The sequence below is a fragment of the Dendrobates tinctorius genome, unplaced genomic scaffold (genome assembly GCF_039654945.1).
Source record: "Dendrobates tinctorius isolate UK_male_01 unplaced genomic scaffold, ASM3965494v1 ptg000078l, whole genome shotgun sequence".
In the NCBI taxonomy this organism is placed as follows: domain Eukaryota; kingdom Metazoa; phylum Chordata; class Amphibia; order Anura; family Dendrobatidae; genus Dendrobates; species Dendrobates tinctorius.
Window position 1 is genome coordinate 836,818 of NW_027361746.1, and position 18,594 is coordinate 855,411.

The window sequence follows — 18,594 nt, forward strand, 5'->3', positions numbered from 1 at the left end:
AGAGGCGCACTGACATTGTCTGTGCCAGCGAGCGAAAGGAAATCTAAGAGCCGACTACAGGAGCCAGAACAAAGCAAGAATTTCTCTTGATGGATTAGCGAATGTCTATGAAAATACCGCCACATTGCTGAGCGCTGCAGCTGATTTGGACTCTTGGCTATTACCGGACTTGGCGTTCAGGAGTTTCCTAGAGCTATGAACTCCCTAAATCGCCTCTAAATATAGATAAATTTATCAAAGGCTCAATTGGAAACTTCAAAAACATTTTAAATAGACACCAGGAGACGCGTTTGTAGTTTAAAGGTCATATTTATTAGGAGATTAAGAGTTGTATTATTCCGGGGCTATAAATACAGCGCAGCTGACTTCGCTCGCAGTCAGACTTACGGACGGCCAATAACAATTCATTTTGTGGATACCCTGGTCCGTTTGTTCCAAGAAAAGTTTGCTCCATAAGACTTGGATTTTGGCTTTGGAATCCTCTTCTCGTCAAGCTCGTAACTCCATCCTGTAAAAATGACATAGAACCAGACCTTGATTAGATGTAAACACGGGGAACAGAAACTAAACATAGAAAATTACCGGCAAGTGATATTTTTTCAATCTCACGTGGCCGTGCGGTGGTATCAAGCATCAAAGGGACGGGTTATATACCGGACGTAAAGATGGGAGGCGAGCGAGAGCAGGGATGGGAGGAAAATGGTTTTATTCTGCTTTTTATACAGCCCGACCGTCTGGATGAAGCGCCCGTGCAGAAGGACATATGGGGCTCAGAAGTGCATGCAAATATGAATGGTAAATTTTACAAATAAGACATTTGTACTAAAACTTTGCACTTCAATTCTATTTAAATAGGGTGTCCACTACTTTACTATTGATAATAATCTATCCTTAGGATAGCTCAACAATGTCTGATCAGTCGGGGTCCAACACCCAGCACCCCTCCGATCAGCTGTTCTTGAGGCTGGCAGCAGTGGCAGCCACCGGCCCGAAATGCCCACTTCCAATTAAGTACAGCACAGCCACCTCCCATTCAAATCAATAGGAGGCGGATGTGCAGTACCCAGCCGCTCACACCGGGTACTGCACATTTCCTATTCTTTTTAAACTATTTTTCACACATTTTTTTGGTTCCTCCAATAATACATATCCGTAAAAGTCCCAATGTTAAAATATAGCAATCCATAGTGATCGGCAATCCACTGGTAATGGTGGTACATGTGGAAAAATAGATAATGCGAAATCAAGAAGGTCCCTGTACTCACATATAGGTTATTTTCTTTTATTAAAAAAACAAATGAACGCGGTACAGCTCACCCAAAAGTTAAAATCGGCAAACTGCTAATGAAAGCTTTGGATGGGCTGAAACGCGTCCAGTTTGTTGAATTTTTTAAAAAAAAAACAAAAAAACCTATATGTGAGTACAGGGACCGTCTTGATTTCACAAACTTTAAAATACAGTGGGGAAAAAAAAGTATTTAGTCAGTCAGCAATAGTGCAAGTTCCACCACTTAAAAAGTTGAGAGGCATCTGTAATTTACATCATAGGTAGACCTCAACTATGGGAGACAAACTGAGAAAAAAAAAATCCAGAAAATCACATTGTTTTTTTTTCATTTTATTTGCATATTATGGTGGAAAATAAGTATTTGGTCAGAAACAAGCAATCAAGATTTCTGGCTCTCACAGACCTGTAACTTCTTCTTTAAGAGTCTCCTCTTTCCTCCACTCATTACCTGTAGTAATGGCACCTGTTTAAACTTGTTATCAGTATAAAAAGACACCTGTGCACACCCTCAAACAGTCTGACTCCAAACTCCACTATGGTGAAGACCAAAGAGCTGTCAAAGGACACCAGAAACAAAATTGTAGCCCTGCACCAGGCTGGGAAGACTGAATCTGCAATAGCCAACCAGCTTGGAGTGAAGAAATCAACTGTGGGAGCAATAATTAGAAAATGGAAGACATACAAGACCACTGATAATCTCCCTCGATCTGGTGCTCCACGCAAAATCCCACCCCGTGGGGTCAGAATGATCACAAGAACGGTGAGCAAAAATCCCAGAACCACGCGGGGGGACCTAGCGAATGAACTGCAGAGAGCTGGGACCAATGTAACAAGGCCTACCATAAGTAACACACTACGCCACCATGGACTCAGATCCTGCAGTGCCAGATGTGTCCCACTGCTTAAGCCTGTACATGTCCGGGCCCGTCTGAAGTTTGCTAGAGAGCATTTGGATGATCCAGAGGAGTTTTGGGAGAATGTCCTATGGTCTGATGAAACAAAACTGGAACTGTTTGGTAGAAACACAACTTGTCGTGTTTGGAGGAAAAAGAATACTGAGTTGCATCCATCAAACACCATACCTACTGTAAAGCATGGTGGTGGAAACATCATGCTTTTGGGCTGTTTCTCTGCAAAGGGGCCAGGACGACTGATCCGGGTACATGAAAGAATGAATGGGGCCATGTATCGTGAGATTTTGAGTGCAAACCTCCTTCCATCAGCACGGGCATTGAAGATGAAACGTGGCTGGGTCTTTCAACATGACAATGATCCAAAGCACACCGCCAGGGCAACGAAGGAGTGGCTTCGTAAGAAGCATTTCAAGGTCCTGGAGTGGCCTAGCCAGTCTCCAGATCTCAACCCTATAGAAAACCTTTGGAGGGAGTTGAAAGTCCGTGTTGCCAAGCGAAAAGCCAAAAACATCACTGCTCTAGAGGAGATCTGCATGGAGGAATGGGCCAACATACCAACAACAGTGTGTGGCAACCTTGTGAAGACTTACAGAAAACGTTTGACCTCTGTCATTGCCAACAAAGGATATATCACAAAGTATTGAGATGAAATTTTGTTTCTGACCAAATACTTATTTTCCACCATAATATGCAAATAAAATGAAAAAAAAACAGACAATGTGATTTTCTGGATTTTTTTTTCTCAGTTTGTCTCCCATAGTTGAGGTCTACCTATGATGTAAATTACAGACGCCTCTCATCTTTTTAAGTGGTGGAACTTGCACTATTGCTGACTGACTAAATACTTTTTTTCCCCACTGTATAATATTAATCCTGCACAGTGAGTAAATAAATACAAAATCACAACCCTCACAATAAGTGGATTAAAAAAGCAGAACAAATAGTCATGTATCCCAAAATTGTCCTTCACGTTTCCAGTTGTGGAATACGACGGACTTACATGGATTTTTTTTTAAAATTTGGTGAACCAGGGAAAACGTCAGAGAGCGTTAAAATATAATATTTGTGTGTGTGTGTGTTTTTATCTTTATAGTTACTGGGTTAGTAACTGGGGTGTGTGACAGACACCTCTTCATTACTAATACGAGGGCTTGATGTCAGCTGATAGTACACAGCTGACATCAACCCCAAAAACCACTGCACCGATTGCCAACGCACCAGGGCAATTGGGAAGAGTGGGGCAAAGCTCCAGAATTGGTGAATCTAATGTGATGAGCCACTTCTGGGATGGCTGTGGGCTGGGAAGCCTATTAATAACAGCTGTCTGCTTTACCTTTGCTGTTTATCAAAAATAGTGAGGACTCTACATAATTTTTTTTAAAAATGATTTATTTACTTATTAGGTTAAACTAGGCAAAACTCTTTAGTGCTTCATGAAAGGCACTAAAGGGTGAAACTTTATAATATGTAAGGAGTTGGGAAATTATATATCTGCAGGATATCTCTCTAATATATTTCTATTATGTACAGTCATGGCCAAAAGTATTGACACCCCTGCAATTCTGTCAGATAATACTCAGTTTCTTCCTGAAAATGATTGCAAACACAAATTCTTTGGTATTATTATCTTCATTTAATTTGTCTTAAATGAAAAAACACAAAAAGAATTGTCCTAAAGCCAAATTAGATATAATTCCACACCAAACATAAAAAAGAGGGTGGACAAAAGTATTGGCACTGTTCGAAAAATCATGTGCTGCTTCTCTAATTTGTGTAATTCACAGCACCTGTAACTTACCTGTGGCACCTAACAGGTGTTGGCAATAACTAAATCACACTTGCAGCCAGCTGACATGGATTAAAGTTGACTCAACCTCTGTCCTGTGTCCTTGTGTGTACCACATTGAGCATGGAGAAAAGAAAGAAGACCAAAGAACTGTCTGAGGACTTGAGAAATCAAATTGTGAGGAAGCATGAGCAATCTCAAGGCTACAAGTCCATCTCCAAAGACCTGAATGTTCCTGTGTCTACCGTGCGCAGTGTCATCAAGAAGTTTAAAGCCCATGGCACTGTGGCTAACCTCCCTAGATGTGGACGGAAAAGAAAAATTGACAAGAGATTTCAACGCAAGATTGTGCGGATGTTGGATAAAGAACCTCGACTAACATCCAAACAAGTTCAAGCTGCCCTGCAGTCCGAGGGGACAACAGTGTCAACCCGTACTATCCGTCGGCATCTGAAAGAAAAGGGAGCGTATGGTAGGAGACCCAGGAAGACCCCACTTCTTACCCCGAGACATAAAAATGCCAGGCTGGAGTTTGCCAAAACTTACCTGAAAAAGCCTAAAACGTTTTGGAAGAATGTTCTCTGGTCAGATGAGACAAAAGTAGAGCTTTTAGGGCAAAAGCATCAACATAGAGTTTACAGGAGAAAAAAGAGGCATTCAAAGAAAAGTACATGGTCCCTACAGTCAAACATGGCGGAGGTTCCCTGATGTTTTGGGGTTGCTTTGCTGCCTCTGGCACTGGACTGCTTGACCGTGTGCATGGCATTATGAAGTCAGAAGACTACCAACAAATTTTGCAGCATAATTTAGGGCCCAGTGTGAGAAAGCTGGATCTACCTCAGAGGTCATGGGTCTTCCAGCAGGACAATAACCCAAAACACATTTCAAAAAGCACTAGAAAATGGTTTGAGAGAAAGCACTGGAGACTTCTAAGGTGGCCAGCAATGAGTCCAGACCTGAATCCCATAGAACACCTGTGGAGAGATCTAAAAATGGCAGTTTGGAGAAGGCACCCTTCAAATATCAGGGACCTGGAGTAGTTTGCCAAAGAAGAATGGTCTAAAATTCCAGCAGAGCATTGTAAGAAACTCATTGATGGTTACCGGAAGCGGTTGGTCGCAGTTATTTTGGCTAAAGGTTGTGCAACCAAGTATTAGGCTGAGGGTGCCAATACTTTTGTCCGGCCCATTTTTGGAGTTTTGTGTGAAATGATCAATGTTTTGCTTTTTGCTTCATTCTCTTTTGTGTTTTTTCATTTAAGACAAATTAAATGAAGATAATAATACCAAAGAATTTGTGTTTGCAATCATTTTCAGGAAGAAACTGAATATTATCTGACAGAATTGCAGGGGTGTCAATACTTTTGGCCATGACTGTATCAAGCTAAATCTTTAGACTTTGTGTCTGTAAATGTGTTTAAGTGTTAAACTCTTTGCTTTGGGCAACATTTTGGTTGCTCTGCTGCCTGCGTTTCAACCAACTTTATTAAGACAAAAAAGTGCAAAAATGCATTAAAAAAATGCATGTAAACAACGCATGCAAAAACACAAGGAACAAAACCAGAAGTAAACTAAGGTGCTGAATGGAATGCTAAAATTATTCGGCGACAAAGACTCAACAAACACTGATCGTGGCAATGTACCCTTATTGTACTAGCTGCAAAATAAAATTTCCATGTAATCTAGCTACATCTATCTATATATATCTATATATAGATATATATATATACACACACATACACACTAGCTACTGACCCCGTTCTATGCCCGGGTGGCATTTTTATTGGTATATTTTCGTCTCCATTATTCTTTAAGAATTATTCTTCTGTGAATTCACATATACAGTGTCTTCAATAAGGCTGGTTTCACATTTGCGTTCAGGAAGGCTGCGGATGGCTGCTTACTTCCTCCTTTCTTCCTCCCTGAAGCTCCGCCTACTTCTGTATGCATCCTGCGTTTTCCCGCATAGCTATCCATAACATTGGGTACGCAGGGACATGTGCTGTATGCGGATGCGTCCGCTTCCGTCATTTTGACACTGCGCCGACTGCAACAAAATGCAACATGTTGCATTCGACGCAGTATCAAAATGACGCAAGCGGAGGCATCCGCATAGCCTGCTACCCAATGTTAAAGACAGCTACAAAGGCAGACACATGCGGAGCTGAATGGAAGAGGTTTGGCAGTGGGTGGCGCTTAATGGAGGAAGTACGCAGCCCTCCGCAGCGCTGCCCAACGCAAGTGTGAAACCAGCCTAACTCATTGGTTCCCCGCAATCGTGGGCTCCAACACAACCCCTTAAGTGCTGCTTCCAGAGATTGATAGTGGCACTTAAATGGTTCCAACGAAAGCGATCAGAGCCAACTCCAGTTGGTGCAGTTCTAGGTAGGTGGCGGCTGTTTAACACGAGTATCGGCCTAGTGCAGGCTTCATACTTTCCTAGGTTAAAAAGTTAGGGGGTTGTCCACTACTTTTATATTGATGACCGATTATTGGGATAGGTCATTGGTATAGGATCTGTGGGGGCCATCACTCCAACGTTATGGTATCTCCTACAGCAGCACTTGGTGTAAACCATGTAGACAGCAGAACACCGCAGCGCCATCGCACCATTCAGCTGCCGCTGCCAGGAACTGCAGTTCACCTCCTATTGAACAGGAGCTCTCTGCACTGCTCACACCTGGCTGCTGCTGGTGGTAACAGTTGATCGTTGGCAGTGCCAATTGTCAGATCTCTGTCGATCTTAGAAAAGTAGTAGAAAACTTCTTCCAATGCATGTATTTTGAACTCCAAATTATTTTTGCAGTTGGGTTTCATAGAAAATTGGCTTTTACAGGCTTTTTGTTTCAGTGTATTTTGCTGGCTGCAGAGTTGGAAATTAATTTATCTGTGTTTTTATCAGCTGACTTAAATTTGAGCTGATCTTTGCAGTGACCATAAATCAGCTGAGCAACGTTCAGAAAAAGACAGAAAAAAGTTACAAACTCCTTGTCATAACATGCTCAGTTAACGCATTCTGCAGCCTGCGAAAATCCAGAGAAAGGTCCTATTTAATTTACTCTGTGGTCATGCTGAAAGTAAACACCCATTGCCAAATTTCTCCAAACACAACAGCCGATTGCTGAGAGTCCCAGCATCAGGGGACACTCTACAACCTGCGCATTGTCAAAGTGTCCATCACAAGTAGACATTGTGGAGAATCCCCTTAAGGCATACAACATCACAAGTCATTTGGCACCAAAACAAAAGCTTAAGAATGGCAAAATTAAAATGCCAATGCGAATGACAAGGCTCAGTAACGTTACTCACCGTTCTTTTCAGCAAACGCAATGGCATCTTCTTTACAGGTAAATGACAGAACCATATTAGACAAGGGGTCGGCACTACAAAACAAAATACAGAATTAAAAGCTGTGTTCAGTGTCATTGTCCAATCTCTTCTTTATAAGGCGCAGAAGAAAGAAGTGTGTGGTCTCCTGAAAGCACGTATCCGCGAAGGATGGCACGCATTCGTGAAGGAAGGGAACGCATCTGTGAAGGGAACGCATCCGTGAAGGGAACACATCCGTGAAGGAAGGGAACGCATCCACAAAGGAGGGCACTCCTCCACAAAGGAGGGCACGCGCATCCACAAAGAAGGGCACTGCTTTATGCTTCCAGCCACTCTGACACAGGAGCCACAAGAAAATCTGTCACTTCTCGTTTCAGAAGCAGCTGTCAGTTTTGTACTATAGCTTGTTGTCTAACTATGGCCCAAAAGGGATTTTCTTGGAGGTTGATAAATTATTATTATTGGGGTTCTCAATTTCAGACCATCTCTAGGGGGCTCTATTGCCAGCTGTTACACCTCAGGGAAAAATAAAAGGGATTTTTTCAAAATGAGAACAAACAAATGATCTGTGCTACCCAAGCCCGCCATACACGTCGATACTCAGTGGCAGCCGTTCCAGGGCGCCAAGAACTTCCTCACGCGGAATACAGATTGCACAATCCATGGCATTTACAAGGCTGCTATGACACCATGACATACATGTCAAGGAATCTAGTGGTCTAAAGAGGAGCTCGGGATGTGGACATTTGTGTGAAGTGTAAATAAGTTCTTGCTGCCCTGCTTTTGCTGTACTGAAGTGAACGCCGGGACTTGGTAGTAAGAATCTTTTTGCTCATTTCTAGCAAAGGATCATCTCAAATAACAAAATAAGTACAACTTATCTACACTCACTTGACCATCACGGTCAGCAACTAGCCTCAGTGGTCAGGTGCAATCCAAACACCACCACTAAGGTCAGTGACTGCAGCGGCCAAAGTGACGGATGTATGGGAAATTATCACTTCTGAGACCTTCAGAAAGACAACACAGGAGCAGCAGGGACTTTAAGGAGTGTTATGACATGTTTCAATTTCTCCTGGGCGAGTTTTAAAAAAACAGAAAATCCCCTTTAGTAGTCCTCAGAGACACTCTTTGTAACTGCTCCCCGGCTCTGGCCAAGAGATATTGATCCTGATATCGCACTCACGTTAATGAAAATTGGTAAACTGGATGACCCCTTTGAAATTAGCCAATAATATCCGATGAGTAGGGTCCAACTTCCAGCACCACCACCGACGGGGCCTATGTATGTCCTCTTTATTCTTTACCCTGGCACGGTGCCCTCCACTTGGTTGTGGCCAAGCCCTAGATGAAATCACCAAGGTCCCATTCAAGTGACTGATCCATCACATGTTTTACTCCATATTTATCCTACTGTTCCCTGGACATTTGTATGATCTAACTCATGTAAAGTCCAGCAATATGTTTGTCCTCACGATCACGTCTTTGTCTTACACATCTCCAGAGACACAAGGGACCTCCAGTGTTTATTAGGACTAGTAACGTTCTCGCATTCTGGGGATTACGTGGAGGAAAATGACCAAACTTGGTTTTGTGAATGTCTACATGAGCGGCCAGGTTGATTCGACTGTTAGCAGCTTCGATGTTTATTATAAAAGCGTAATTACATAGTTAATCTTCTGTAACAAATTTCTCTCACCAACAACATATGTCGCGCAGAGCTCCGAAACATGAAGAGGTATACACAAGCCGGCGAGCTGCTAACCATGTGTATACATTCTCGTGAAAGCCTCACAAAGTGTGGGATGGGCCAGAAGGTAACAACTCGAGAAACCCTAAGCTTACACTGCGGGACTACCTGTGCTAAGACGGTAAGGAGAACACCCGTATCGCCGCTTCTTACGCTCAAGAGTAGACATCAAATGAGTTAAGTCAGGAACGTATCAGAAGAACAGATTATAGATTCTGCTTTATTACCTAAGAGGCAGTGCTACTTTTGTCTATAGTCTATTATCTGCAACAAGCTTTCCTACATCCATGATCTTTTTATTACTACCAAACTTTCCTTCCTCGCCATCACCGAAACCTGGCTCACCCCTTCTGACACAGCCTCTCCTGCTGCACTTTCGTATGGTGGCTTCCACCTTTCTCACCCCCCCCGCCCCAGCAGCAAACATGGCGGAGGAGTTGGTTTTCTACTGTCAGATACCTGCTCCTTCACCTCAATCCCACTGCCACCCTCTGTTACCCCTCTCTTCCTTTGAGGTGCACTCTGTGCGCATCTACTCCCCCTCCAACCTCCAACTGGCTGTCATCTACTGCCCCCCAGGGCCAGCCACCACCTTCTTTGACCACTTCACCACCAGGCTACTTCACTTCCTTTCCGCGGACATCCCTACTATCATCATGGGCGACTTCAACATCCCCATTGACACTTCCCTCTCAGCTGCCACTAAACTCCTATCTCTCACTTCCTCCTTCAGCCACACTCAATGGTCTTGTACAGCCACCCACAAAGATGGCCACACACTGGACCTCATCTTCACCCTCCCCACTCATCTCAGCTGAAGACTTTGCCTCATTTTTCAAGCAGAAGATTGATAACATCAGAGACAGTTTTGGTTAACAACCCCCAGAGCCCTTCCTCACGACTTCCCGGCCCTCCACCTTCAAAACCAACTTCTCCACCATTACAGAAGATCGACTCTCCACTCTACTCTCAAGATCACATCTCACCACCTGTGCACTTGACCCGATCCCATCCCACTTCATACCAAACCTCACCGCAGTCTTCATCCCAACCCTAACCCATCTCTTCAACCTATCACTAACAACTGGTGTTTTCCCCTCAAGCTTTAAACATGCCTCCATCACACCTATCCTCAAAAAGCCCTCTCTTGACCCATCCTCTGTATCTAGCTATCGCCCTATATCACTTCTCCCCTACGCCTCCAAGCTCCTGGAACAACACGTCTACCTTGAACTGTCCTCCCATCTCTCTTCTTGCTCCCTCTTCGACCGCTTACAATCTGGCTTCCGGTCACACCACTCCACTGAAACTGCCCTTACTAAGGTCACCAATGACCTCTTAACCGCCAAGAGCAAGCGACACTACTCTGTCCTCCTCCTCCTGGACCTGTCGGCTGCCTTTGACACAGTGGACCATTCCCTATTATTACAGACTCTTTCATCCCTCGGCATCACAGACTCGGCCCTATCCTGGATCTCATCATACCTAACAGACCGGACATTCAGCGTCTCCCACTCACACATCACCTCCTCACCTCGCCCCCTATCTGTCAAGAGTCCCACAAGGTTCAGTCCTTGGGCCCCTGCTGTTCTCCATCTACACCTTTGACCTGGGACAGCTCATAAAATCTCATGGCTTTCAGTATCATCTCTACGCTGATGACACACAGATCTACATCTCTGGACCAGATATCACCTCCCTACTAACCAGAATCCCTCAATGTCTGTCCACTATTTCATCCTTCTTCTCCGCTAGATTTCTGAAACTCAACATGGACAAAACAGAATTCATTATCTTTCCCCCATCTCATGTGACCCCCCCCACGAACCTATCAATTACAGTAAATGACTGCCCACTCTCCCCAGTCCCACAAGCTCGCTGCCTCGGAGTAATCCTTGACGCTGATCTCTCCTTCAAACCACATATCCAAGCCCTTTCCACTTCCTGCCGACTTCAACTCAAAAATATTTCACGAATCCATTCATTCCTCACCCAAGAATCTGCAAAGACCCTGGTCCATGCCCTCATCATCCCTCGCCTTGACTACTGCAACCTCCTGCTCTGTGGCCTCCCCTCAAACACTCTCGCACCCCTCCAATCTATTCTAAACTCTGCTGCCCGACTAATCCACCTGTCCCCCCGCTATTCCCCAGCTTCTTCCCTCTGTCAATCCCTTCACTGGCTCCATATTGCCCAGAGACTCCATTACAAAACCCTAACCATGACATACAAAGCCATCCACAACCTGTCTCCTCCATACATCTGTGACCTCGTCTCCCGGTACTTTCCCGCACGCAACCTCCGATCCTCACAAGGTCTCCTTCTGTACTCCCCTCTTATCTCCTCTTCCCACAATCGCATACAAGATTTCTCTCGCGCATCACCCCTACTCTGGAACTCTCTACCACAACATATCAGACTCTCACCCACCATCGAAACCTTCAAAAAGAGCCTGAAGACCCACCTCTTCTGACAAGCCTATAACCTGCAGTAACCACCGATCGACCAAACCGCTGCACGACCAGCTCTACCCTCGCCTACTGTATTATCACCCATCCCTTGTAGATTGTGAGCCCTCGTGGGCAGGGTCCTCGCTCCTCCTGTACCAGTTATGACTTGTATTGTTTAAGATTATTGTACTTGTTTTTATTATGTATACCCCTCCTTACATGTAAAGCGCCATGGAATAAATGGCGCTATAACAATAAATGATAATAATAATAGGCTTGTAGGATAAAAATAAAAACAAACTGATTTTTTTTTAAATTCTGCTCCACTCTATAACCCCTTCCAGATTTGTGTACTTTAGTTTCCTTCCTCGTTTTCCAAGTGCCATAACTTGCCATAACCAAGTGCCGCAAGACATGCAGGCGCCGGAACGCAATCATATTTTGCACAAAACTCTGAACTTTGGTTTGTGTTTCCGAGATTTGTAACCAATTTATTTTTCCTTGAATGGGAGCTGTGTTTGGGCTTGATTTTTTGCATGGCGCGTTGATGGCATTAGAGATAAAATTTTGGGTTATATATGACATTTTCATCGCTTTTTCTGCATTTCTTGTGCAAGTTTGGCAGCCGATAAAAATGGCAATTCTTCTCTCTACAGCAATTTTACCGTATGGGTTAATTTTATGAGAGTACAAAGATGGCGGCCCCAACCCACGTGTGTCATGGGGGTCGATGAGCACCAGAACAGTTGTATGACGTGATCGTGCCACTTAAATGCTGCTGTTGGAGCTAGCCATGCTTGCTGCTGTTAGAGGCAGATGTCCGCATCCTATATGTGATACAAACACATGGGCCATACACACACCGAACAAGTCTGTTGGACAGTGTTCACACCACCAAAAGACTGAAACACAGAAACACACAGTAAAACAAACGTATAAAAATACTCGGTTGTAAAAAAGTAACAGTAAACAGCAAGTGCTAGTAAAAAGATAACAAAACAGGGTATTTGGTTGATAATTTTTTTTGCAAAAAAAGTATACTAAGCTGCTCTACCAAACGTCAAAGTAACCCATATCAGAGAAGTCCCTAATCGACGATTTAAAAACCTGACCATGTGAATAGTACCTACAGTTGTGGCCAAAAGTATTGACACCCCTGCAATTCTGTCAGATAATACTCAGTTTCTTCCTGAAAATGATTGCAAACACAAATTCTTTGGTATTATCTTCATTTAATTTGTCTTAAATGAAAAAACACAAAAGAGAATGAAGCAAAAAGCAAAACATTGATCATTTCACACAAAACTCCAAAAATGGGCCATACAAAAGTATTGGCACACTCAGCCTAATAGTTGGTTGCACAACCTTTAGCCAAAATAACTGCGACCAACCGCTTCCGGTAATCATCAATGAGTTTCTTACAATGCTCTGCTGGAATTTTAGACCATTCTTCTTTGGCAAACTGCTCCAGGTCCCTGATATTTGAAGGGGGCCTTCTCCAAACTGCCATTTTTAGATCTCTCCACAGATGTTCTATGGGATTCAGGTCTGGACTCATTGTTGGTCACTAGAGTTGAGCGACTTTTGGTTTTTTAGGGTCGAGTTTCGTTTTGTGAAACCCGACTTTTCCAAAAGTCGGGTCGAGCAAGATCGGCCGATTATAGGGAAACGTCGGGGTCGTCCCGAAACACGTAACCCAATGTAAGTCAATGGGGAATAAAAGTCGGCAGTGAGAGGAGGACAGGAAACACACCTACAGTGCCCATTTGAATGCCAAAAGCATCAATTCTTCTTACTTAAGCTTGTCAACCTTAATTAACTTCATAATACAAGTTACGCACTGAAAAATGGGGGTTATTTGGCTAAAGTTGTGGGGGGGTAGCGCTGGCTCCAGGTTTTCATGTGCCCTGGGCGAAAGAGCGCCCCTTTAACACATAATACCACAACTCATCATGCTCCGATACGGCAGAGAAATAGCGGTATCGTACAATGAAAAATACTTCACTTTTTACATCTCATGACGAGGCCCATCTATTTCTCCATACAGAATCATTGGTCCCATATAATGTTTGAAACAGTATATGATGAGCGCCACATAATGCTACAGTATATGTTGGTCCCCATGGATGAAGCTCCACTGTCTTATGGGCCCAAATAATGCTCCAAACATAATGGGCCCCATTTCTAATGCTCTAGTGTATAATGGGCCCTGTAAATGCTGCTCCAGTGTCTGATGTCCACCTTTGGAATGTTCCAGTGTATGGTGGGCCCCATCTATCATTCTCCAGAGTATAGTGCTCCCCAAAAATTGCTGTCCCAACATTGAAAACAATCAAATAAGTCTCCTCGCTAGGGAATCCCTGTACTAGTCTGGACTCCTCGTCGTCCCCATCTTCCATCTCACTGCACAGTATTTCAACCTTGCAAGTGCTGTGATCCTGAGCAAGCAGGGGGGGCCCACTCGTTGGCGATGGCACTGGCACAGGGCCCCTGATAGTACGGTGGTGTGTCTGATGGCGGGTGGGCCGAACCTGCACTTTCATCTGCAGCTTCCTCTTTGTCACCGTGTAAGATGGAACTGTATATGGGAAGGGTAACCTGAGTTTCATCAGGGTCAGATTCAGGCCGTGTAGCGTGCGAGGGGAATGTAGTGGTCTGGGTCAATGTACCAGCAGATTCATCGAGCAGTGGCTGGGCATCAGTGCACTTGTGTCGCCCCCAGGAGTACGGTCGCCACAGTGGCATTACCTTCCTCCTAGGGAGTGTGATGTCATGCTTGGGAGCAACGAAGGATCTCTCTAGCAGGTTAACTGATTGGGCGGCGTTATTCCCACGAGTCATGACCCTCCAAACAGCGTTCATGAAGGCAAAGTGTTTGTTTTACGTGGGCAGTATGGTTGCAAAGCTGAACCTTAAAGGAATGTCCAGAAGGGCACCACCAGGAGTGGAGCCTACGGTTAAATTCGACTCCACCTGGGAAACCTCAACCATGCCAGCTACAGAAAAGATGCACACATTGCAAGCTTAATTCTGTTAACGAACGAGACTCCGTCATGCCCCGCGGTCTGAGTCCGGCTTACTAGAGGGACACGTGAGGCTCTGGCACATGAGATTGGCCAATAACTGGTGTGTCATGCCCTTACATGTCCGTGGCTGCATGTGCGCTACACTGAAAAGGCCAGCGTTTGTCGCTTACAGGTGCAGATAACCCGCTGAACAACGTTAGTGATGGGGATCACTGATTACAATTATTACCCGCGAACGATGATTTCCCAGTAAGTGCAGGTCAACCACAGTTCCGGAATTAGGCCTAACCGTCATTCCTGAAAAAATGAAAAACTTACGTGTGCAAACTACAGGTGCTGTAGCTTGCTTAACAGCTCGCCAGCCGTTCTCACGCCCAGTATGGATTACATGTGATTGCACAAAGGTGAGAAAGGGTACCGTATCCCCGGATAACATGTATGGATAGCGTACACATTCAAAATATATGTCTATACATCAGGAGGCAGGCTCAGACGGTGTCAGGCACAGTATGGATTTGACGGCCCAGACTACACAGCGGAGGAGCAGGGAAAGGTAAAGATTGCAAATGCTGGGGCCCTGCCCAAGCAAGGGGGGCCCACTAGTGGGCGTCGGTACTGGCACTGGGCCCCTCATAGTACGGCGGTGTGTCTGACGGCGGGTGTGCACCACCACTGTCAGAGACACTTGATTGCACTATGAGGGACCCTGTGCCAGTGCCCGCGCCCAAGAGTCGGCCTACCCACCTGTCCAGGGCAACGGCACTCGCACGGTGTCGTGCGCTAGGTGGTGACCCCGGCCATAGGGGGGGGAGGCAGCACAGTTAGGGAGTTTTAGAAAGTGGCATATGTTGATGTTGGACATTCAGCTGATGCAAAAGGCGAAATAGGTCAAGTCCCAGGAAGAGGTGGACCAAAGCAAGCCATTTTTCTGTCACCCTATGTGTCATCAGGGGAAGGTGGGACAAAATCCTTGGAAACCCATGCATGGTTCATTTTAATGAAGGTTAGATCATCCACATTTTGGGTTGACAGACGGGTCCTTTTTTCTGTCAGGATTGATCCAGCTGCACTGAAGACTCTTTCCGATAGCACACTTGCAGTTGGGCAAGCGAGCTCCTGTAAGGCATATTGTGCCAATTCAGGCCATGTGTCCAGTTTAGCGGCCCAATAGTCAAAGGGGAATGACCTGTGTGGGAGAGCATCGATATGGGAGGAAAAGTAGTTTGTAACCATAGTTGACAACTGCTGTCTCCTGTCACTTTCCATCGATGCAGTATTACCAGTTGTGTGAGCGGTACTTGAAAAATCAGTCCACAACATTGTCATGAAACCCCTGTCTCCAACGCCACTTCTGCTGTGTGCACCATGAACACCTCTGCCAAGCTGCCCCCGACCCGTACGGCTCGTGTGAGAACCATCACCGCTGCTGTGTGCTGGGAATGCCTCAAGCAACCGATTTACCAGAGTTGCTTGTTTATTAGCCAATATTAGGTCAAGGTTCTCCTGTGGCATGATGTTTTGTAATTTGCCTTTATAGCGTGGATCCAGGATGCTGGCCAACCAGTAGTCGTCATCGTTCATCATTTTGGCAATGCGGGGGTCCCTTTTTAGGATCTGCAAGGCATAATCTGACATGTGGGCCAATGTTCCCGGTGTCAATGATGCACTGCGAGTGCTGGTTGGAGGAGCACTTTCTGGCAAATCCACATCCCTCCAGTCACGCAAAAACCCTGTACCAGACCTTGCCACGCCAACATTTTCACTTGCCCCACGAGATGCATCCTCCTCCCCTAAGTAATCATCCCCATCATCATCATCCTCCTCCTCCTCTTCTTCCTCCACCTCGTCCAGGAGAGGTCCCTGAGCAGACAATGGCTGAATGTCATCAAGGATTCCCTCCTCGTCAACATTGGCTGCAGACGCCTGCTCCTTAAGGTGCGTCAAAGTTTGCATGAGCAGACGCATAAGTGGGATGCTCATGCTTAGGATGGCGTCGTCTGCGCTTACCAGCCGTGTGCATTCCTCAAAACACTGAAGGACTTTACAGAGGTCTTTCATCTTCGACCACTGCACACCTGTCAACTCCATGTCTGCTCTCAAAGTGCCTGGCCGTGTATCCTCCCACAAATGCATTATGGCCTGCCTCTGCTCGCACAGCCGCTTCACCATGTGCAGGGTGGAGTTCCACCTTGTTGCATTGTCGATAATGAGGCGGTGGTTGGGAAGGTGGAGCAATCGCTGCAGCTTCTGCATACGAACGGAGTGTACAGGCGACCGGCAAATGTGCGCGCACAGTCTTCGCACCTTCTGGAGCAGGGCTGTTAACTCCGGATAATTTTTGAGGAAGCACTGCACCACCAGGTTCAAGGTGTGAGCCAAGCAAGGTATGTGGCTGAGTTTTGAAAGGGCTATGGCTGCCACAAAATTACGGCCGTTATCACTAACTACCTTGCCTGCCTCAAGATGTACACTGCCCAGCCATGACTCAGTTTGTCGCTTCAAGTACTCGGCCAGCACCTCGGCGGTGTGTCTGTCGCCCAAACACATCATCTGCAACACAGCCTGCTGACGCTTTCCACTAGCTGCTCGATAGGGGGACACCTCGTGTGCAACAGTGGCAGCTGCAGATGGAGTGCTCGTACGACTGCGCTCTGTGGACGAGCTTTCGCTTCTGGAGGAGGAGGAGGAGGAGGGTCGAACGCCTACAGCCAACTGTTTCCTATACCGTGGGCTAGGCAGCACTGTCCCACCACCGGTGTCCCCTGTGGACCCTGCATCCACCACATTAACCCAGTGCGCAGTGATGGACACGTAATGGCCCTGGCCATGCCGACTGGACCATGCATCAGTTGTGAGGTGCACCTTTCCACTCACTGACTGCTTGAGTGCATGGACAATGCGGTCTTTTACATGATGGTGGAGGGCTGGAATGGCTTTGCGAGAGAAGAAGTGGCGACTGGGTAGGTCATAGCGTGGTAATGCATAGGATTTGAGTTCGCGGAAAGCTGCGCTTTCCACCAACCGATAGGGCATCATCTCAAACTTGATTAGTTTGGCAATGTGGGCATTCAAACTCAGTGTACGCGGATGAGAGACTCAGTACTTCCTTGACCTACTCATAGTGTCTGGGAGGGTAAGCTGGACTTGAGAGCTGCATATGGTGGAAGTAGCGGTGGACAGGGCGGACTGAGAGAGGGTTGATGATGGTGATGGAGTTGGTGTTCTTTCTGATGGCCTAGATTCAGTATTTCGTTGATATAACAGTGGGATTCCCTGACTGCTGTGGCCTTGCAACGACACCTCAACATTTGCTGCTGTGCTAACCGGTGGGCTTACAGTGGGGGAAACAATGTAGCGTTGCTGACTACCTTCTTTGTGATCAGTTGCACATGTGGCACTTGAGGTTTGGTGTTGTGTCCACACTTGCAAGTGCATGCTGGTTAAATGTCTAAGCATGCAACTGGTATTCAAATTTTTCAGATTTTTCCCTCGGCTAAAGGTCTTTGCGCACTTCTTACAGATAACCTTGGCCTGATCATGAGGATTTTGTTCAAAAAAGTGCCACACTGCACTCTTCCTACTTTGGCAGACATTTTGCGGCCTAGCACGCTGTGATCTTTTGACACTCTGGACAAGCTGTCCAGCAACTCTTTTGATGTTTGGAACCTGTCTTTGGAGTGCTCCGGGCCTGCCAGATAACAGCTGTTGCGATGTCGATGTCTGCTGTGGATGCTCCTCATCTGAGCTATTGGAAGCAGCACCCTCTTCCCCCAATGGATGCCAATCTGGGTCAACAACTGGGTCATCCATCACCTCCTCTTCAATGTCATGTGCACCTTCCTCTGTGTCACCGTGTATGGTGGTATAGTGTGCGGGAAGGGGCACCTGAGTCTCATCAGGGTCAGAATCTGGCTCTGTACACTGCGAGGACAATGTAGTGCTCTGAGTGAATGTACCAGAAGAATCATCCATCAGCGGCTGTGCATCAGTGCACTCCATGTCAGATTCATCTTGGCCTGGGTAATTCACCATTTCACTTGATAATCCAGGC

General features: G+C 45.8%; 1 protein-coding gene across 1 annotated transcript in view; it reads right to left on the reverse strand.

Moving 5' to 3' along the window:
* Nucleotides 1–289: 289 nt before the first annotated feature.
* The window catches only part of NDUFS4 (NADH:ubiquinone oxidoreductase subunit S4), a 218,561-nt gene continuing 200,256 nt past the window's right edge, over nucleotides 290–18,594 (reverse strand). The window contains exons 4-5 of the mRNA XM_073583390.1: nucleotides 7,297–7,370; nucleotides 290–508 (exon numbers count right to left, since the gene is read on the reverse strand). Coding sequence (XP_073439491.1) covers nucleotides 405–508; nucleotides 7,297–7,370 — 178 coding nt within the window. The 3' untranslated portion in view covers nucleotides 290–404. The remainder of the gene's footprint in view (nucleotides 509–7,296; nucleotides 7,371–18,594) is intronic.